The sequence below is a fragment of the Chaetodon auriga genome, chromosome 19, assembly GCF_051107435.1.
Source record: "Chaetodon auriga isolate fChaAug3 chromosome 19, fChaAug3.hap1, whole genome shotgun sequence".
Classification (NCBI taxonomy): Eukaryota; Metazoa; Chordata; class Actinopteri; order Chaetodontiformes; family Chaetodontidae; genus Chaetodon; species Chaetodon auriga.
In genome coordinates this window covers 11,349,334-11,372,022 of record NC_135092.1, presented here as the reverse complement: position 1 = coordinate 11,372,022, position 22,689 = coordinate 11,349,334, and the positions used below count along the sequence as shown (strand labels likewise).

The 22,689-nt window shown below is 42.7% G+C and overlaps 2 protein-coding genes across 3 annotated transcripts in view; both read left to right on the top strand.

Moving 5' to 3' along the window:
- The first annotated feature begins 313 nt into the window (after positions 1 to 313).
- cercam (cerebral endothelial cell adhesion molecule) lies at positions 314 to 9,785 on the top strand. The gene is made up of 12 exons (XM_076759001.1): positions 314 to 781; positions 2,108 to 2,218; positions 2,840 to 2,957; positions 3,154 to 3,288; positions 3,462 to 3,666; positions 3,785 to 3,904; positions 3,994 to 4,070; positions 4,539 to 4,645; positions 4,913 to 5,045; positions 5,468 to 5,595; positions 5,981 to 6,184; positions 7,677 to 9,785. Exons 1-12 carry the CDS (start codon positions 456 to 458, stop codon positions 7,909 to 7,911), a joined length of 1,899 nt encoding a protein of 632 aa, XP_076615116.1. The 5' UTR covers positions 314 to 455; the 3' UTR covers positions 7,912 to 9,785.
- Positions 9,786 to 11,831: 2,046 nt separating this feature from the next.
- Positions 11,832 to 22,689, top strand: part of sardh (sarcosine dehydrogenase) — a 41,258-nt gene continuing 30,400 nt past the window's right edge. Inside the window, exons 1-8 of one of the 2 annotated variants that reach the window (XM_076758998.1) lie at positions 11,832 to 11,944; positions 14,006 to 14,195; positions 14,955 to 15,091; positions 15,379 to 15,557; positions 16,398 to 16,577; positions 17,696 to 17,819; positions 18,217 to 18,317; positions 20,617 to 20,721. In XM_076758998.1, the coding sequence (XP_076615113.1) occupies positions 14,011 to 14,195; positions 14,955 to 15,091; positions 15,379 to 15,557; positions 16,398 to 16,577; positions 17,696 to 17,819; positions 18,217 to 18,317; positions 20,617 to 20,721 (1,011 nt within the window). In that variant the 5' untranslated portion in view covers positions 11,832 to 11,944; positions 14,006 to 14,010. Of the gene's footprint in view, positions 11,945 to 12,632; positions 12,857 to 14,005; positions 14,196 to 14,954; positions 15,092 to 15,378; positions 15,558 to 16,397; positions 16,578 to 17,695; positions 17,820 to 18,216; positions 18,318 to 20,616; positions 20,722 to 22,689 lie in introns of those variants that run through there. The other variant, XM_076758997.1, reaches the window with a different exon arrangement.

The window sequence follows — 22,689 nt, the reverse complement described above, 5'->3', positions numbered from 1 at the left end:
ATTTCTACATTTTACAGTTTTAGCCAATATCTGTCCCTCTCAAGTGTTATTTCATAACATTAAATAAACAGGAAATGTTTAAAATAAGACATGAGTCATCTTTAAATTTGAAAATGATGTTAAAAATGGAAAAAGTAACGTCTTCTCATATGAAATTGCTACTCTAAACGCACTTCTTCACAGTCATGCTGCCGTGACTGATGGTAAACTGATGTTTGGACGCTTGTCTGACTGCATGTTCAATGATGAACGTCATAGCTTCCCCTCACACTGTGTCACCATTGTTTGCACAGATGTGTAGAAGAACTATAATCTGGCCAAATCACGCCTTCATTTTTGGATAACGCGGTCAGATCTAGTCTCGTGCCGCGGCCCTGAAGCGGAAGCTGTAATTAAAGCCTCTCGTGACTGGATTTGGACCTGTTCTTGGAAAAAAACGAGCCAGCTTGTACAATATGTCAGAGGGGGAGGTAGAAGATTTGGGAATGCCCTTTTTTTCTCTTCTTGGATTGCTGACGCGTCCAGCGGCTACGTGCTGCGCCGACGCACCGTGGACTCGGATCCTCACAGCTCCCACCATGTTACTTTACTTTGTACTTTTTGGGGCCTTGGTTTTCCAGGCAGAGTGCTACTTTTCGGAGGAGAGGTACCCGGAGGAGTCGAAAATGCAGCCTCCTACGGTGGTTGTCGCGATCATAGCCAGAAACACTGCTCATTCTCTGCCGTACTACCTCGGAGCTCTGGAGAGACTCAACTACCCCAAAGATCGCATCTCTGTGTGGTGGGTTTTCCTGCATGGACACTGCTCACTGCATACACTGCCGGGCTGTTTGTAGAGGGCTCTGCTTTTTTCTTTATCCGACCACAGCAGCCGTTCAAAAGGTCAATGGCATTTAAATGAGTTTGTGAAAGCAGCAGCGTCCTACCCCTCCCCTATCCCCTCAGCGCCTTTCATAGCGCAGGCTGCCCTCCACTCCGCCACATCCATTTCCTACTGTGGATTGCATGACATTTAATCTGCCGTTTCTGCTAACTGACATGCTTTCTTAACAGCTATTTTAAAATAGGCGTAACACTAATGAGTGAAACCCACAAACTGAACTCTGTGCGGGACTTCATGTGTCATAAAATGACTCTGATCTCATCTAAAAGTGATTCTGCTTGGAAATGCAAAGTTTGGTTTAACGAATCTGGAGCTAAGAGGAACTATAAACTGTTGTTGAGCTGCCTACAGTTCAAAACAGGGCTGTGATTTGTACATAGCATGAGCTGGTAAATACTGATGTGGCAACATCCAAAAATGGGATGTTATGTACTGCATGAAGGCGATAAGGGTGCTGTAGGTGGCGCGTTCACAGCGTGACATACGTCACAGTGTATGGCATCATATGTCACGATAGCACAGGATGTTCTCCAAAAATCCATTTGGAAATTGATAATGTTTGGAAGAACTAGACAAGAGTGTGTTTTCAGATAATCCAACATTTGAAATACCTGAAAAATCTGAATGTTTCCTCTCGTTGTTGCAAAAATCCTGTAAATATTTTCAGTATGGCAGCAGAGAAGTTCTGCTAATTGATGGTTATGATTGGGATCGCTAAAGGGAGATTGAATAATATTGCAAAATCTCTGATTGTGTTTTGACTGAGGGTTTATACCAAGTTGCTTCCTACCAAGTAAAAGTTTACTGCAGCTGATATTCCAGCTCTGAAGTGGAAGCAAGGTCACTCTTACTCTAGAAATAACACTTCTGAGGATTATGCACAAAGTTATGTGCAGGTATCAGGAACAAGCCAATGTGACACCCCATTAAATAAAGCCTCTTCAAATTTAGTGATGCTCTTTAAGCTTATCTTCTTTTTTAAGAGAGCTTTCTCAGATATTGTCCTATGAGGGGAAAGAGATCCAAAACATGCTTCCGAGGAGTATCATATGCAGTAAAAATGCTTCAGAGATGAGACTGGTAATTTGGTGGTATTTGTGCATCTTAAAGATTTTGTTGAAATTAATTTTCCCTCCATTAAACTAGCATTTGAAACATGTCTGTGTCTTAAGTCTGATCTTCTCCTTGCTTTTGCATTACACTCCGCTTCTCTGTGTCCCTCAGGGCAGCCACAGATCACAACTCAGACAACACCACAGCCATTCTGAAAGAGTGGCTGACTGTCATGCAGAAATTCTACCATTATGTTGAATGGAGACCGATGGAACAGCCCACGTAAGTCCAAATATATTTAATGTGTTGCACTTTGTTTTAGAGTAGGGAGCCTGTGGGTCGAAGCAAATCTTCCCCAGGACACTTCAGCAGGTGCATTAATAAGAAGGAAAAGCCTATTTTCTCTCTTTTATTTTCAGCAAGATCGCAGTCGGAGCTTTCTTGTGTGATTCATTTGCTGAAAAGCTGAATTAATCAAATGGGGGTGACCAAAATGCATGAACAAATGGTCCAAAACTATACATCTAGCACTGATCTTGGTCACTCCCTCTCACTCTATTGGTCCGATGCACCGTGAAAGTTTATTAGCAGACCTTTCTAGCACACCTATTAGTCATGGTGGAGCCACTGTACAGCGTACAGATAGCGCTCACTTTCACTTTGCATAATAAGGAATGATGCAGCACGCCTCTGCTTGTCCATACGCCTAACTCTGTGTGGACATCTGTTTGAACTGAAGAGGCTGTTGGTAGAAATATATGTGCATGTCAATTATACAGTCTGACTGAACTCTGCTAAGCTTCCTTGTACACTGTCTTTGGACATATATAGGCCACATATAGAATGCATTTGGGTAAAACAGTATAACAAGTGTAAAGTGTCTATTGCTTCTCTATGTCATAGGTCCTATGCAGGAGAGTTGGGTCCCAAGCATTGGCCCAACAGCAGATATGAATACGTGATGAAGCTGAAGCAGGCAGCGCTAAACTTTGCCAGAAAACGCTGGGCCGATTACATCCTGGTACATAATAAAAGAATCTTTCTTGTGACAGCAGCGTATGATTCATACTCTTGATTTATCTGATGAGATTTGTTCTCTTTGCTGCTGGTGTTTCATCCAAGAAAAAAAGTTTTGGCATCCATTGTTCCAGAGACACCACAGTCACTCTCCTGCTTTTCTCTCTGTCCTTTGTCCCCTGTGCGTCTCACTGCTACAGTATGCTGACACAGACAATATCCTCACCAACCCAGACACGCTCAACCTGCTCATAGCGGAGAACAAGTCAGTCATCGCTCCCATGCTCGACTCTCAGGGAGCGTACTCCAACTACTGGTGCGGCATCACTCCGCAGGTGAGTGTCAACTTTAAATATGTGTTCTAATATAAACATCATTCCTTGATTGTATAAAGTTGCTTCCAGGTGACAGGAGAGAGATTAAAGTTACGTTCAAAGTAGCCATACTTCTGTATCGACTGTTTTGTCCTGACATTCTTACTGTATATCCTAATGCATCTGTCTCTCAGGGCTATTATCGCCGAACAGCTGAGTATTTTCCCACCCGTCACCGCCACAGACTGGGCTGCTTCCCTGTGCCCATGGTCCACTCCACCATGCTGCTGGATTTAAGGAAGGAAGGCATGAAGAAACTAGCCTTCTTCCCTCCTCACGAGGACTACTCGTGGCCCTACGACGACATCATCGTGTTCGCCTTCTCGTGCCGGGCTGCAGGTTCGTTGGCGCCTGTTTGTGGTTCCCCTTTGTAATCACAGGGAGAAAAAGATAAATAATGGGGTTTCCTCTAATATCTCATTCATTCATTGATCAATTCATCTTTGTTGCTGCTCAGAGATACAGATGTACCTGTGTAACAAGCAGCGTTACGGCTACCTGAATGTCCCAGCCAAACCTCACCACACCTTGGAGGACGATGCCCTCAACTTTGTCCATGTCCACCTTGAGTCCATAAGTAAGAACAGAGACAGAGAGATAACAAGCAACAAACAGCATTCATCATGTTGTGTTGGTTCTAACTTGTGTTTCCTCTTTGTCAAACAGTTGACGGCCCTCCAATGCAGCCCTCACGCTACGTCCACATGTTCCCCAAACAGAGAGACCTCATGGGCTTTGATGAGGTAAGAGACGTCCTGTTGGTTGTCTGTTGGAGATGTAGCTCTGTTTTAGACATGCAGTCATTTCTGATATATTAATATACGTTAGATTTTTTTCCTAATCAACATGGTAGACTCAGCATCTGTGAAAAAAAACACCAGACCCTAACATTTAAACTTACTGTTTGTAACACGGTCTTGTGTTGTGTATTTACCCTGATTCGTGAATGGTATTAATCAAATGTCTGATGCTGTGCCTGGTTGTGCCTCGCCTGTCCAGACATCTGCATTTAATTACATTTTGAAACTCACACAAAGGGCTGTGAAATAATGAAAGCATGGAGTAAATCAACCTTTTTAAAGGCTTTTCGTGCTGTTTTGTCATTCAGAGGAAGTGCAAAGAGCATTATTACACAAAAGTGTTTTCTGCAGGAAGTATTTAAATGGCATACATTTCATGCACTTAAATAAGGATTGTCCTCCTCTCCTCAGATATACCTGATTAATCTGCGGCGGCGTCCTGACCGTAGAGAGCGGATGCTGTTCTCTCTGAATGAGCTGGAGGTTGACGTCAAGGTGGTGGACGCTGTGGATGGAAAGTGAGTAAACTATCAGGGAAAGATGTTTCTAGGAGATGTGTTCCTAGAGAGAAAAATCAGTACCAATAAGCAGACACTGACAGAAGAGGCAGAGTGGAGAATGGTTGGTGAGAAAAAAAGAAAATTCTCTGCAGAAATGTACAGAAGCATCAGCTCATGGTTTGGTTTAATTCATCGTGCTGGGTTCTATTTTAATCACATTCTGAATGATGGCAATAGGAAGATATATTCATTTATAGATATGATATGATATGTGTGTGTATGCAGTGCACTGAACAGCAGCGACATCAAGATCCTGGGTGTCGACCTCCTGCCAGGCTACTACGACCCGTTCTCTGGACGCACGCTGACCAAAGGAGAGGTGGGCTGCTTCCTCAGCCATTTCTTCATCTGGAAGGAGGTGAGAAGACACTCACAGTTACACACACACACACACACACACACACACACACACACACACACACACACACGTAAGTCTTTATTGGCATGACTGACTGATAAAGTCCGAACAACTGTGTAAGTGTAAAAACAACTGTTCACCCAGCCGTGCTAACTGTTTCCCCTGTCTCCAGCATTTACGCTAAGCTAAGAAAAAAAACTAAATATTAAAGACTGAAATTCAAAGAACCAAAACTCAAATTTGCCAGATAGATGTCATATTTGCTGAGTTAGCTTGATAACTATTTTTTTCTCTCTGCTATAAAAAATGAGATTTGATTTGAAAAGTTTAAAGTCGAGGTTTTACCATCTTGGAAGCTGACCAAAAATGGAGCCAGCTATCAGAACACAAGAATATCAAGCGTTTGTCCCTCTTCTCCTCAGATGGTGGACCTGCAGTTGGACAAGGCGCTGGTCTTTGAGGACGACGTTCGCTTCCAGGCCAACTTCAAACGACGCGCCCTCAGACTGATGGAGGAGGTGGAGCTGGTGGAACTGGACTGGGACATCATGTAAGAAGGACGCATTTTATTTGTGTGGTTCTTGCTTTAACAGGTTTAATAATTAATTGAATAGGTAATAGGTTTCCACAGGACATAGAAACAAACCTTTTTCACTGAAATCATGCTGACATGATTACACAAAACTTGAGACGCATGTTGAAAGTATCTCTGTGTGTCTGTGGTTAACGTAACTCACACATGTGCAGAACAAATGCTGCAAAAAAAAAGACGATGTTTCAAAAATGATTTCCAACCCATTTGGCATCAAAGAAGAGCACCTCTGCAGCAGATTTCTGGACCCAGATGTTTTGGACATCCCTTCTTTTCTTCTTCACTGCTGTTTTTGCTCTCTTTCATCCTCGTTTTTTCTCATTATGGCTTCACGTTGCTGCAGATACTTCGGCAGGAAGCAGGTGAATCCTGGAAAGGAGGAGCCGGTGGAGAACGTCCGCAACCTGGTGATGGCCGACTACTCGTATTGGACTCTGTCCTACGCCATCTCCCTGCAGGGAGCCCAAAAACTGCTGAACGCTGAGCCGCTGTCCAAGATGCTGCCTGTCGATGAATTCCTGCCCATCATGTATGACAAGCATCCAAAGTATGTAAAACAGCACTGAATCCAGATATTCACCCCGCATGCTCAAATTATAATTCTCGTTTTAATCTTTGTGAATATTTTGATGAAATTCTGACACTGATGTGATAAAACTCCTTCAGCGCTCTATAACCTCTCTCTGCTGCCAGACCTATAAAGCTAAAACTGACCTTGTAACTGCCAAAAACAATCTTCCTTGCAGTCGCCTAAACTTGAATACGTGTTACATATTTAGCCTAGTTTTTTGTGGCATGAGCCGAATCAAGAACTGTAGTGAAATCTGTGCTTTACTTCTCTGAGGTTCTTTGGAAATAAGGTCAGTGTTGGCCATAATTTCTATTCTTGTCAGTTTAGTATGTTGTGCTTGCTGGAAGCTAAAAGCACCACATTTCAAAGAAAGTCTTTAATCCTTCTGAACATTTTTCCTTTGATGATGTACAGACTTGACATTCCGTCAGCCTCAGCTATACTTCATGATTTGTGCTATTTTGCAAATGTTAGCATGCTAAAACTCTAAACTAAGACACTAAACATGATAAACCATAAACTTGCTAAATGCTAGCATGCTAGCCTGTCATTGTTAGCATTGTTCTCAAAGGACAGCTGGGCCTGAGTATAGCCTCACAGAGCAGCTAGCATGGCTTGTTCACCCTCTGTTATTCATGCTGGTTCCACATTTGGTGCAGCCAAGGTTGCCTCGAAGCAGCAAGAGCATTTAGATCCTCCCACAGTCTGAAAATGCTCTTCTTTGCCTTCCCACACAAATTACTCCTCCATCCCACAATGCTATAACTCACTCAAGATGTTTGGTGATGTCATTGTGATTGTTTGTTTCTTTCTAAAGACAGTCTGACATGCACTCATTGTGTCATCTTTGAAATGCGAAACATCCCCTAAAGTCTGTAGTTTTTTTTTAATTTATTTACTTATTGATAGCATCTATGCAACTCTGACCCTAATATCTCTGAAATTAGCCTGAATCAAATGATTTCCTCATCATCCCACAGTCGTGATCTAGCAGAGTAACTGAGACACATAGGAGGAGCTGACTGTAAGAGATGAAATGCTGCCTGAGCTGAAGGGCCTGCAAACCAGAAGGCCTGGCAGTGTCCCTGTGCTCCATCATGTGTGGAAAACTGGCTTATAGCCAACCCACTTTCTCTATTCTCTCTCTTTCTCTCTCACCTCTGTGACTCCAATTCGATATGCTTGACTAGTCCGCTAAGAGTACACAACAACCGCACACCACACATTGGTCCTGCTGTCGCCTTTCACGCTAAGAGTAACTGAACTGTGTTTGAAAATCAGCCTCTGTCTCCATCTCTTGTCACATCAGTGTATTTCAAATACAGGAAACATTGCTAAAAGTGCACTAATGTTTTACCTCTTATGCAGTTTTCCACACTGTTGTATATTTTATGGACACACTCGATATGTGTTAAAGTCTCAGCTGAATCACATGTACATAAACCCTCTCACTGTTCTCTCTCTGCAGCGAGGACTACAAGTCCCATTTCCCCAACAGGAATTTACAAGCCTTCAGTACACGCCCCCTCCTGGTGCAGCCGTGTCACTACGCCGGTGATCCCCAGTGGGTGAGCGACACAGAGACGTCCACCCTGTGGGACGATGACTCTGTGCGCACTGATTGGAGGGGTTCCCACAAGACCCTGAAAGGGTCTGCGCCGCCTCCTGACATGCTGTCAGGGGCCTACAGGGATGAGCTTTAGTGCGGAGCAGACGCCACCGTCTGGAGGACCTGCAGGTCAAAAGGCCACGAGGGCAGAGAGACAGACGCTGAGAAGAGAAAGAGAAGAGAAAGTGTTCTCAGACTTTGTTTCGTCCACTCTGTGTCACACCACTGACATGCTCAGTGTCGTTCAAACTTTGGATTTTTTTGACTTTGGATTTTTCAAATCATGTTGCGTGTATGGCACAAGATGGTTGTTTTTTGTTGGGGGGGGGGCGGTTACAATATAAGGGACAGTGCTGATGGAGGCTGTTTGTAAAGACATGTCAAACAATGGGTGTTTTAATACTTGTACAGGTGTCTTAGTGATTCAAATGCTTGAACTTGCACATTAATCATGAGACCAATCCATTTTTTTTTTTACTTTATTCAGACGTTTTTTAATATTATGAGATAAAGTTTTTATGGTTGATGTCAAGAGCATTTTTGCTTGAATGTATGCTCCTGATGGTGCGTCTGATTGTCATGATTCCATGTTTATAATGCTAATTACACAGCTTTTAGGGAGAAGCAGCTTAACAGGGACTTTTTTTTTTGTTGGTTAGTTTGTCGAGCGCTGACTGGGGCGACAGTAGCTGCCCTGGTCACAAATCCTGGAAAGTCTGGACAAAGGCGACATATTGTTAATTCTATCTTTTCCTGTTTTCCGTGTTTGTATATTTGTCCGTTCATTTCTCCATTTGTGCATGTCTTCCATCAGGTATTTAACACATAGCTAGACTGACCCTGACGCCCTTGTGTTTCCCGTGGCCTTTAAACTGATGTACCTCATGGTTTCTAAGGACAGTATAAGACTGTTTCATTGGTACCAGATTGTATTCAGGAAGTATTATGTGTGTGAAACGAACACATTGAATGTTTGCATTTGAATAATTTAAGCTTCTTTAATTTTTTTTAGACTATTAGTCATTAATAGATTAACTGAAATAACATTGACTCATTAGAATACCTTCACCTCCATGGCTGTCGTCTAATAGTCTTTACATTTAGTTGCAGAAATTAGATTTCAAGTTCAGAACTTAGATGTAGTTTACATTACTCTAAAGTAATTTAAATGACAGTAAATCTAAAAAATGTTTCTTGTCATTTCACTTTAAGCAACAGTAATCAGGAACAAAATGTGGTTTCAATGTGGTTTGAATTGACAGAAAATATTCTTCGCACTATAATACTGCACAATTATGTGAATCATAGTCATAAATGGTGACAAGTTTAGACATGCAGCAAATCACTTAAGGAGTGCTCTATGTAAGAGGCTGTCTCTGGCCCTCGTGGTGTCAAGCATTCGTCCAGCTTTGGCAGAGGGCTGCTACTTTTTGGAGGAGAACCAGCTACTTTCCTGCGCTACATCATGTGTTAAAAATGACCCCACACCTGTAGGTCTATAAAAGCCATGTTAAAGAGCAGCCTTTAATAAACCTTTTGTAGCATCACTGGGATCCTTAAGTCTTCGAACGTGTTGGCACTTTGTCAGCACAGGTTTGCAATGCAAGTAACTGATGTTGTAATTCTGATCTCCCTCGTGGATTTATATCACAATGATCAAGTTACACCAAACTTCTGTTACAGTCGTCTGTCGGTCTGAGTTCATGTATTCACATTCTGCCTGTTGTTATAAGTGTTGCTTTTCCTTCACGTGTCTTAATTTATTTGTTGCGTCCTTGTTAATGTGGTTTATGGATGAGTCACACAACATGGTGTAAAGCAAGCAGTCAAAGTGCAATGGATTTTCTGCCAAAACAGTCTCCCGCTCCCTCTTTCTGTGTCTTTGAGCAATAAATATTCATATTCAGATGATAGAACAACTGTTTTGCAAACTTTGCAAACGTTAATAAAATGTGTTTTTACTCCTTATTTTTCCATTAATTGAACATGGTTATGCATTTTGTAGTAGTTAAGAAGCAAACTTTCTGCGGACAGAGAATTATCTGAGGAGACGGTAATTTGATAGAAGTACCACCAGATGTTGTACTGACAAGAATCCACCACAAGAGGGTACCGTGTGATCTGTCACCAGCTGGACCAGGCATGATGCTAGTCTGTGGATTTCATGAAAACTATCACAGTGTCCACCACTCCGTCTCTCTCTTCAACCACATCTCCACTTTTCTGCATTAGTTTTCATCCGTCCAGCAGATGCCCCCAGACTTTTCCATTTCCACTCCTGATCCTGCCACTCCCATGTGCCCTGCAGTCACCTCATTCTGCTCACCTGTGCCACCCATCTCCACACCACGTCTCATTACCCTCATCAGTCACTCTTCACATACCAAACCCAGATCCTCTGTCAGTTTGTGGCTTTGTGCTTTTGTTTTTGATTGTGTCTTATCTGCATGTTTACGTGGCCCTTTACCTACCTGCCTGTCTGCCTACCTGCACCTGTCAGTCAGCTGTTGCTTCAGCAATCATTGAAATCACCCTGCTGCCTTCCTCATTCTGTAATAGGGTTCCACTCTGCATTTCCTGAGCATGACAGAATTTGGAAACACAGTTGCAGATTCTCATATTTGTGACAGGAATTTGTGTTTCATTTGGACCAAATGAAAAAAACAAACAAACAAACAAAAACAACAAAACAAAACAAAGATACTTTTGCACAGTCATTGTTTCATTTATATATTTTGATAATGATGACAGTCTGTGTAATCCTTATTTCACTTTAATGAACCATCAAAGATTGTCTCAATCTCAGTTTTCAGAAATATTTTGGTAGAAAGAGTACAGGACTTGATGAAAACTTTCAAGTATTTGGAAAGAGTTCAGTTTCGTCCCTTTTTCCACACAAGCACTTGGCACAGACACAAGGCTGCATGTACATAAGTGCACACACTTACCCTATAGCATACCACAGCTGTCTGCATGTGCAGCGATCTACCCGGTATACGTGACTTTATATCTCTCTGGAACATCATGTCACTGATCATAATGAATAAGAGTAAGATAATTCTTAACGTACACCTGTGTGCATCCAGGCTTGCTGTCAGCTGTGGAATGTAAAGTACTCAAGTTCTGTATTTCAGTACAATTTTGAGGGACTTGAATATTTTCATTTTATGCTACTTTATAGTTGTACTTCATTCCTCACTCACTACTTTTGATGTTAGTGCCTGGTTACTTTGTACATTCAGATAAATAATACAACATATAGACCAAAGACTAATGACTTATCGTGTATTATTATAGACTAAGATAATAATTAGAAAGCAATGATGTTCTGAAAAAGGCTATTCTGCATAATGTGCATTTTTACTGGTGTATCTTGACAGTAGTTTCTTGACAACAATTTTTTACTAAAGCAAGATTTTGAATGCAGGACTTTTCCTTGGAAAAGGGTCTTTTTACACTGTGATATTGCTACTTTTACTTAAGTAAAAGATCTGACTACTTCCATTTGTCAGGCCCGATCAGGAAACATTTTTTTCCTAGGATGACGAAGGAATGGCCCGCCTTACTCTGCCTCTGATTGGCTAGTACACGTCCCTTTTTTGGTTGAGTATGTGCATGAGAAGTGACGATGGTTAGGGTCAGAATAGCAGGGTAAGCCAATCGCAGGCAGAGAAGGGCGGGTCATTCCTTCGTCACCCTAGGAAAAAAATGTTGCACATGCATAAATGCGGCGGTAAAGGTAGAATTACCAACCTGTCAGGCGTCAATAGGACCTGACGTGTGCACGTGCGCAGTACCGATCGGGCAGGATGACATGCACAAGCATAGCACATGCACTTTTACGTGTACACGCACCACATGAAAGGGGTGTGAAGCGGGCAGCAAAGTTCAAAGGTTGGTGTAGGCCATTTTCCAGTTTCGGACGTACAGCAGAACATGCGCGCGCACGCATTGCATGAGACAGAGGGATTGGCTGCAGCTCCTACATTCTGCTCAAGGCTGCATAAACTGGACAGAACCACCTATCACAGGAGGGAGCCTAAACTCAGCGCCTCATTGGCTGCTGGCTTGGAGGTGGGGACGCACGAGATCAGCTTGTGGGACAGACAGCGTAAAGTTTCAGAATGGTGAGTGATGTTGGCGGCAGAGTTTGGGGAGACGAAAAAAACGTCTTCTCAGCCTTCATTTCATTCGCTGACAGATCCCATGACTATGTATCCAAAGCCTCACACGCGCACACAGTATCAGATGTTTTACTTCTGCTTGGTTGAGAACTCTCAACAACAGCTGCTACCCTGACTCCCCCCACAACACACACACACACACACACACACACACACACACACACACACACACACACACCACAGTTTATATAATTGACTCTAAGAGAACAAACAACACATCAGCTGCTTCTCTCTTTCTCCCTCGACAATGTTTTTTTCTTAAGTCATTTCCTTAAAGGGTTTACAGTAACGACCCTTTTACTCAAATGTGAAAAAAGTAGACTATTATTAGGGATTTTAAAGGTCCTGTTAAAGACTCCACTTAAAGGACCGTTGCATATTTTAGCTCATGCACAGTAGACCTTTTTCTGACTACCTCTCAATGCATACTACTCTTAGGAAACGTCAGGGTATTTTTAAATCAATGGGGCATTTGTGTCTGTACGTTTCTGTTCTGTTGTTTCGGCCCTTCATCAGCATTCATTTGCAGTGTCACGATTCCAGTGAACACATTTGTGAGCTGGAGCCAAGTAATATTTGTGGTACAGTACGCTGGAGGGACGGGTGCGGAGGAGGGGAGGGGTCAGGAAAGGACTACAACTGTGGTCTCAGCTGCAGCTCACATTACCTGACAGATACTGAGCCGCAGCTCCTGGGCCTCGCTGTAAAGCTCGGTTTCTCTCTGGTATTTGTAACTATTCGGCCATTTTTCGCCACTTGAGGTCTGCAAACTGTGTTTTTTTTTTTTTCCTCTTCGCCTTTTTAGATCTTGCATCGAGTTTCCGGGACAGTCCCTAACGCGTAGCGGAACCGAGCGTAAGTGTGCATGTGGGAACCAAACTGCTGTCATGCCACAAAGTTACTGTATGATGAAACTTGCAGGTTCGGGTGACGCTGGGTTGTAGTCGGTGCTTGTCGGAGGGACAGATCCCATGCAGCGTTTATGCCACGTTTACCTCCTGCAGGGGCTGTCGCTGTTTGTGTTTTGGGCCGTTGCGCGTGCATGCGGTCTGTTCAATGAGCATGTTGTGTTATTCACGTTGATGTGCGTGTTGTTTGTTATTTTCAAGTACAACGAAGAAACACTCGTGTAAATACTCGTACACTGTAACAACAGGAGACGCTGGACCTGGCGGTGCATGCTGTTAGTGCACGTTATCAGCCAGTTTCTGCACACTTTCTAGTCTTCTGCTCGCCATCAGGGTATTGGAGGGTTTCATAAGTGTGAACCACAGCAAGGCCAATGCATGCATGTCCCCAGTAATCCAGATGAAACTGATGTTCTTCACTCTCAGCTCAAATATTTGCAGATTGGTTTGTGCAGCCAGCTGGTGTCATCCTAGTACTTGTTCTGGTGCTCCTGTTGTTGGGTCACAGTCCACCTATCAGCTGAAGAATTATTTGTTAGTTCATCCATGTGGCTGACAAAGCATTACATCCAGCAGGGATGGATTTTTTACCTCAAGAAACAATACTGTCATTCATTGACCATGATGAAGTTGCAGCTTAATCTTTCTTTTTTTTTTTTTTTTTTGAACCTTGATCTCCGTAGAGGAATTTTGTTTTCAATTTTGTTCAGATTGCAGCCAACTGCAGACCTGCAACCTTTGGCGGAAGAAATCTAGGACGCTAATAAAAGCAGGTGCTTGCTGGTTGGAACTGGAGTTATCCAGCAACATTATCTCAAACTTCCTGTTTGGCCTGACTTTTCCCTGGACCTTTCCACCATACTGTGTGTACAATAATGCACAGTTCCATTTGGCATAATGCTACATAAACTTAAGATTTGACTGTTACTGTTACTAGAAATTAGTGTGACATATCCTCTGCAACCAGAACAAACAGATGACGTGTGGGAAAAACTGTGCATGACCTCACTGTGAGACCTTGACTGTTTTCACCAATACAATCCACGTTGCTTCTGCAGCATCACTCTGTCCCTCTGTGTCCTCTGGCTGTCCACAGGGGCCATGGCCTTCTTAGGGAGAGCAGTTCGGCGGGTGGTGTCGGCAGTGCGGCCTCCTCTCTCTCCCTTGTGCCGAACAACTGCTCGGTCCTACAGCTCAGAACCCACCAAGGAAAAAAATGTTCCCTATGAGAAGACACTCAAACAGGAGGGTGGAGCCACCTCTGGACCCACTAAACCTCTACCCAGGTTAGCTTAGCGGGTGGTGGATGGCGTTTTGTACTGAATTATGTGCCGTAACAGAATTTTTCCCTTAGTCTGTTTTGAAACGAACTGCTGTGTATGGGAATGGGAAAATCCTCAGGACGTTTATAGAACTGCAATTGTACGTGTTGTAGCTTTGAGCTCATCGTTGCTTTGCAGCTCAATGATTTCATGCTATTGTTTGTCAGGCACATCAGCCAGTTCCACATTAAATGATGTAGCAAACATGTTCAGTTCCTTTTGTTTCCATTTCATGGCCTGAAACCTCTTGCTGCTCCTTCCACTGTGCCTGTGAGAATGTGGTCTTGTGAAAGCTGCTCATCCACCTAAGAGCAGTTGTCCCTGCAGCTCATCCAGTTTAACATGTTCAGAGCTGTAATTACACTTGTGGTTAGCCATTTTCAGCACTGCAGCTGCATGCCCCCAAACTAACTTTTGGCACACTGGCTTTCCTTCCGTAAATGGTGTTATCCCCCATAAAACCACCTGGATTAAAGAAATGTGTTAGTGAGCTTTATAGATGCTTTTAGAGTTTATTATCTCCAGTCAGAGTCAGGCAAGGCGTTATCGACTGTTTTCATTCTTTATTCTAAGCCAAGCAAATCAGCTGTGTATCTTCATAGAGAGCAGCATAGATCCACGATAAGGAGAGTAAACAAGCACGTTAACGATAACGCATTGTCCTTACCCCACTTTGAAAGTCAAATTCTTAGCTCACCTGTAGTGACGTCCCACCTGCCTCAGGTCAGCGGATGCCGTGGTGATCGGAGGAGGCAGTCTAGGCTGTCAGACCGTTTACCACCTGGCTAAAATGGGGATGACCAACGTAGTTCTTCTGGAGAGAGACAGACTGACTGCTGGCACCACGTGGCACACTGCAGGTAACAAACTGTAAGCATGTGGACAGGTGATGGAGTGTGTGCTCTGTGTGCTCTGTGACTGACACTATCCAAACCGTCCACCCTCCATCCACTCTTTCTCTTTCCTTGTCTACCTACAGTATCTTCTTTCTAACACATCCTTCAAGTCTTAATGAGTCTGCTGTCCATAACGTGCTCACAGTTGCATGTTTGTGTATTCCCCTGCACATGTGCACCGCTCATGCACTGCACACACATTCCTGTCTAAGAATGTTTGTCCACCCGTCACGTGCGTCTCTGTTCGGTAGGCCTGCTGTGGCAGCTCCGTCCCAGTGATGTCGAGGTGGAGCTCTTGGCCCACACCAGGAATGTGATCAGCAAAGACCTGGAGGAGGAGACGGGTCTGCACACAGGCTGGATCCAGAATGGAGGACTCTTCATTGCCTCCAACAAACAGAGGCTGGATGAGTACAAGCGCCTCATGTCGGTAAAGATCGGGATCGCCTGGTTTTTGGGCCATTGTGCAGAAAATGTTGTTGCATTGATAGATAAGGATAAAGGTCTAGTGCTACTGGTATACTTGAAGTAACTGGTTTTCCAGGTTTTCCATACCATTGAAATACTAGCGTTTGAGCAAGCTCAAGTAAACGTTATTAATAACTTCATTTATCATTTTTAACATAATAGGATTAATCCCTCTTGTGCTGTTAACTAATGTGAGGGGTTAAACTTTGCTGTCATGTTTTGTTGAAATCGAGGCTGTAGGTTTATGTCACAAACAGATGGTGGTATGAAAGGAAAGATTATTGAACACTGAGGTTGATCCTTGTATTTTAAATAATTATTTTCCAGAAGTTTCGATAAATCAGCTAAGTAAACAATTTTCTCTTGCAAGGTAAAACATTTGTGCTATATGAAGCTTATATTTAGATATTTGGGTTTGTATTTTGGTGTTGTTTGCTCATCACACGGTGGCCCATAACCAGGGAAAAAGCTTTGTTTACCTTGATTATTTGTGTTGGCGGTTCGAAGTTCACTTGTAACGTGACCTAACCGATGCACAGTAAGCTGATTCGGCCCTGAAAAAGCAGTTGACTTGTTTAGATCAGAAACCCTCAGTTAAAACCTAATTAATCATATGTTTCAAGTGACTGTAACTACACTCGTCCTGTAGCTGCCCCGCAGTCAGAAAAGTCATCAGATGTGTTTGCCAGGAAGCTTTTACTGTGACGCACACGCAGGAGGTTTTGTGCAAAGTTTTCTCATTTGGTGTAGATACAGCTGATCATCTTTAATGACAGACATGCCATCTCCCCTTTTTTTTTAGCTGGGTAAAGTCTATGGTATCGAGTCCCATGTCCTCTCACCTGCGGAGACCAAAGACCTGTATCCCCTGATGAACGTTGATGATCTGTATGGGACTCTATATGTACCAAAGGATGGCACCATGGACCCAGCAGGCACCTGCACTACCCTGACCAGAGCCGCCTCTGCCAGAGGAGCCACGGTAATGTGAGCCGCTCTACTGGCTGGTGGTCTTCTCGTTTTGGCCAGCAGTAAATACTTTATTTTATGCATGGAAAAATGTCAGATATTACAGTGGATGTACTGTGTGATTCTGTGATTTTGTGGATGTAGTTAGTCAAGTAGAAATCAGTCAAATTGCCGCTTTTTGAGCAGTTTTGCACTTATAGTACAGCAGGTATGTTAAGTATGCTAAAAGCTACAATCCAACGCTGCAATTAGAAGCTCTTACCTTCAGCTGCATGTGATTGAAATTTCAGTGTAGTTTTGCATTCCTTTCTGTGTGCTTTCCATCATGTTAAGTATCTAGATCTATTAAATCCCACCCATTTGAAGAGCAAACAGCTTTCAAAGAAATGCTAGACACAAGTAAATAAAGTTTAGCTTATTTTGGTAATTGAAAACACCTTCATTTACCTTTTGGCATGCTGTTATTGAAGAATTCTACCTTGTTCTTTCCTACCTGCCACTCAGACCAGGTAGTTACATCAGTGAGCTGCAGCTTTTGTGTGTCACAGCGCTGTACTGTGTAAAAATAGCACCCTGTGCGACCTGTGTACCCGGTGTAGATAGCATATCATAACCACGTGTGCAGCTAAACATTAAGTGCTGTTTTGAACAAGTTATGTCTTGAATGGCAGTGAGTAAACGTACCACACATTACCACACTTTTAAACGCACCTATAGCCCAAGACTTGCATTTGTACTGTATTATGAGCAGTGCTTTCATTGCGCATTTTAAACCAAAATAGGCTTAAGCCTTGAGATAAATTGGATATAAAATATATGTCTCGATGAATGACTTGGCTGCAGGTGTGCTGGGAACAGAGAGCCACGCCCAGACAAACTCACACGACACAGAGAGAAAAAAAGAAACACATTCCTACATTAGCATACTTAGCCATACAATGCTAAAGCAACCTGAAACCATATTATCATTATGTGGCAGATACTGTTACTGTTATACTGTTTTTTTTAACTGCTGTTGCATGTGGAGGTGGATGCACTTTAGGGAAACGTATGTGAACAGAAAATCTTTCGCAGCTTTAGTGTGCGGATATTAAATGTGTAAATGACCCAATACTGTCCTCTTTAAACCAGGTGATCGAGAACTGCCCTGTGACTGGTATCCAAGTGCGGACAGATGACTTTGGTATGAAGAAGGTGAAGGCAGTGGAGACCGCTCATGGGACAATTGAGACACCTTGTGTGGTGAACTGCGCAGGTGAGATTTGGCTAACTAATCATCCCAAAGATGACAAAACCACAGAATTTTGGTTGTATCTGACATGTAAAATAAACATTGTACTGGGCACAGTTTGTGGCACAGTGTGAAGCATTTTTTATGTAACTCAAGACAGAAGGATTATCTCCTCGATGATGCACATATTCCACGTGTAATGCTCAGTCGCAACTGTCTGAACCCAGAAGCACGACTCTGAGACCAAGAGGAAAGAAAAGTTTCACATTTACTGGACTGAATGGAAGTGGGCCGGTACAGTGCTGCTGAGGAAATGGGGATAGGTGTGCAGGGAGGTTTGATATCATTTTGCAGGTGTTTTTTGCCCAAATTGCATTTATCTGAATTTTTATGGAATTTTGTCTTTGGGTGTCGCATGCAGGTGTGTGGGCCAGCAAGCTGGGGAAGATGGCCGGAGTCAAGGTGCCTCTTATCGCGATGCATCATGCCTATGTGGTGACAGAGAGAATCGAAGGCATACAGGTGGGACCTCCATTCATCTTATCTGAGCAGCTCGACTTTGGTTCATGATGTGTTATTCTGAAAATAAAATCAACCATTGGCACACAGTTCTCTAGGTCCACATAGCACACTGGCAAATGGCGGGTGTGATTTTCATACTTTATGTAATTGCTTTTCGAGTCTCATATCCTGAAAGAAAATGCTGACCTGTGCAGCAAAGCTGTGTGTGAAAAGTCTTTTCTTAATACCAGAAGATGGAAGAGGCTCCTGATTTATAACAGCGCTATTTCTATTATGTGCTTCTCTCTGTGGCTCATACTGAGCAAAGGTAGGTGAATAGAACATAATACAGCCTTTGTAATACATACCTGTATCCAAGGTGACTTGTTTTAAATCATTTTTGCCCAAACACAGTCCATGATGCTGAAATGCACCGCCTGTCTGCAACCTTGCTTTGCTAATTTTTATGACAAGCAATTTACAACTTATCAAACAAAAGAGGGCAGAGTAATCATAAATAACTATGACACTTAATGATACAGTGCCAATATTACCCTGTGACAATAATCGTAAGGTGTCACAGTTCATCTGGAAAGCTTAAAGCCTAACATTACATTGTGCATGATTTATAATGCTACTGTCACTGTCTACGTAGAATTTATTGTTCATTTAATTCCTCATGGAGACAGAAATCCCTTCATCTGTATTAAGTCTGCATGACCAACAGGGGGCACTGTGACATAGATTTCCACCCTCAGACTACTGTGTGCGCGTGTGTGCGCGCGCGTGTAGGACAGAAGGGGAGATTGTTTTGTTGGTATCCTTTAACGCTCATAATGTGCATATTTGGTGGGAAACCTCTGTATGCAGATGTGACACATTTCTGACATGCCTGTGTCCATGATCCACTGAAGCTCTGCGATTGGGGGGTTTGATTGTGTGTGTGTGTGTGTGTGTTAGATGTAGTTAATGTACACATGCATAACTGCGCTCATCCTCTAGAGGCTGGTGGTTTTAGGCGGGCTGACAGAGCTTCCCTGTGCTATGGAGTTTAAGAGCAGCTTAACCAGCATTACTGCTTCATCATGTGCACAGACATCAGCCCACACACAGGATGACACACTGGGATGCCATCAGGAAATCTGTTCCCGTCAGGGTGTGCAACTTGTCAGGTCAAACATCTCATGCTGACCACATGCCTGTGTGTGAATAGATGTGTTTTTGTCCTTGGAGGCGGCGTTTGGGTTTAAATTGAAAAAAATAGCGAGCCTGCTGATCGTAACTGGGGTGTTTTTGTCCACGGGAGTGTATGGAAGTACAGTGTGTGTGGAAGTCCAGTGCTCAGTATTGATCACGTGGAGTGTATATACTGTACTCGGCAGAGAGGCGGGAGGGACAGAGCAGTTTGGCTTCTATTATATGGAGTGCGCCGTTATCCAAATGTCAGCTTGTTCACTGGTATTTTGGTTTTGTACCCAGAGAGCCAATTGACTTTCCAATGAAAAGCGCTCATGACAGGATGAATAAAAACGACACAACATGCTTAAAGTGTAACTATTAGTTAGACACTTCTACAAGAGTGTTTACTGTGACTTAAGGGGATGAATGCCTCACTCTGCTGTATTTTGAAAGAAGATTTCATGGTGTGTCAGTAGCTGAGGTACCATACATAAAGAGACGCTATGGTTTGTTAAGGTGAGTCATGGTATGCGCGACTGGTGCTGTAAAGATTTTTATGGTTGTTATGGCCGCTATTGTATATCCTGTTCTGTACATAGGCCACTGTGTAAAGCACCAAAAAGCACTCAGTCCCATATGGAAATGTGGACTGAGCAGAGGCTTAGCTTTTTTTTAACACATGGGGAACAGCATGGTCTTTATGATAGTCTTAGTGTTGGAGTCCTTGTGAGAAGAGAAGTTATGCTGTAATAAATCAGGTTGTTGATTGACATAAAGCAATCAAGAATTGTGATATCTTTTAAAACATTTGTTTGAATTTTAGCATAATTTTAGTCCATTATCTGGTAAAATGTCAAACATTTGCTGTTGCAGCTTAAAATATGCTGCCATCAACTTGCCTTTCTTTATTTGCTGTCATTGTGAATGAATATTTTACAGTTCTACACTTCCAATCAAACAAATTGCACAAATGTTGTACAGCTGCTATTATGCTTGACGCTTTAAGAGCTGAACAATTAATTGATAAATGAGAAAAACCTATTTATGAAGATGAATCTGCCCATTGTGTTGTTGCTACAGCACAATGTGTTTGGACTAATGATGTTTTCAGTGTTCCCACTTTAATCTTCACTCTGTGCAGAACATGCCAAATGTCAGGGACCATGATGCGTCAGTGTACCTGCGCCTCCAAGGTGATGCCCTGTCTGTCGGCGGATATGAACACAACCCCATCTTCTGGGATGAGGTAAGCTTGAATATGATCTCAGCCATTAACTGTCGATAGCGTTGACACTCTGAAACCTTAAGCACTGACTGTCAGTGTGCCTGAGTGAGCGCCATGACGCAGCATCTGTCTTCCTTGACATAAAATCAAATTCTTCAATTTGGAAGCTGAATAAAGTTTAATCCTGTTTATGTGCTTCTCATTCTCTCCGTCAGTTTGACCTTTATCCCTCATTCAGTCTGTTTCTCTTCCCGTTGTCATTCATCGCTTACTGCTGCATTAGCTTGGAGGTCAAATTGTGTTCATAACAGGACTCAGAACTCTGTGCATTCGCTAGTCTTACATAGTATTCAAATCTTTTTATTCCAGTAAAAGGAGCAAGATCATAATGTAGAATTTCTCTATTATAAGTAAAAGTCCTGCATTTAAAACTCATTAGTAAATTAAAGTATCATCTCAATTCTATTGTAGGCATTCTGTGACATAACCCACTGCAGGGGCATCATGGTCAACACACTGTACTCTAGACATTTGTAGCCTAAATCAGCAGACCTAACCTAACCAGCGTATGCAGGGACATTCCCAGTTACAATCATGATTCAGCATAGGCACACTAACTTAATGATAAATTATTATTGGGAATTGCCATAAAGTTTCAGAGCAACAGAGAGCATCCTGTAAACATAGTGACTCTCTCTCTCACTCCTGCCTGCACAGTGCAGAGGAGAGAGTGAAGGCCTGCTGACTCCTGTCTGTCCGTGTGCTGTCAGTGTCCTCTGTTCATGCCTTCATCAGTTATAAATTCGTGTTGCATGAGAAAATGGATGTGTGGCATGGGAAGCGTTGGCAGGCCGAATGCGCCCCACGGGCCGCCAGTTGACAATCGCTCAAGTTGTGGTTTTAGGGACAGTCATGTGCTCGAGACTTGATGAGAGTGTATCAGTCCTCTTGTCCAGCTCTTGGCAATAGAGAGAACCAGAATATTTCCCAAAATGTCAAAGTAGTCATTATGCAGAAAAAGTTTGCAAAGTACAAAAAACACTACAAATCATGCATACTTGTAGCTGATGGTACATTGAGCCAAAGGTGTATCAGTATACTGAATAGTGTTAGTGTTTTTCCACTCTAATCACAGGACATAATGCAATGGTTAGCATGTACTGTAGGAAGGGCTGGGTGTCAAATTCAGCACTTTTTCCACTTGTGAATGAAATGCGTCCACTTGTACTAAAACAGTATTCATTAGTATTGAAAACTAATATTTAACGCAGATACTGAAAATTCTTCCATGGCTTCTTTCTTCCAAGGATCAAGATTAAACGTTTTTTGCAGCCTTGCTGAGTATGTTAATCAAAAACGTGTTGTGTTGTCATCTATGGTGAAACTGAAGTGCCTTACTGCCTGCACGCTAGATATTTCATTTCTCATAGTCAGATTGATGTGCACAACACATGCCCCAAGGGACACAAAGCTGTGGATTTTAATGGTGACATGGCTCTTTTTGTAGCACCACCTGCAAAGCTTATATTTTTAGTGCCACTACCGGGGAAGTTCGCTTTTATTGGAACATTAAAACCAAAGCATTTGTGTAAAAGACTGAAATCATAAACTGCTGTGAAGACACATTATTCAAACAACTCTTTGGCAGCTGTAAAAAGTAATCATGCAGGCAGTTGTTTCATGCACAGGCTGACTCTTCAGAGGGTGGTTGACTTTGGAGGTTGATCTTTATAAAAGCCTTTGAATCGACAGGTGGTCTTAGTCTTAATGGATCTGTACTTTCTCTCAATGACTGTTTTTTAAAGCAGTTTGGTGGCAGGCAGCGGTTCTTTTTTCCTTTCTGGTTCCACATTTAAACCTTTTCGCTGCATCCCTGTTTGATTTATTCATTTAATCTTTGCGATGCAGTATAACTTGGTCCCATAGCATTCACAGGTAAAGACTGTCTGTTCAGCCTGTTCATGCTTTAGAATGAAGCCATGTCAAAAA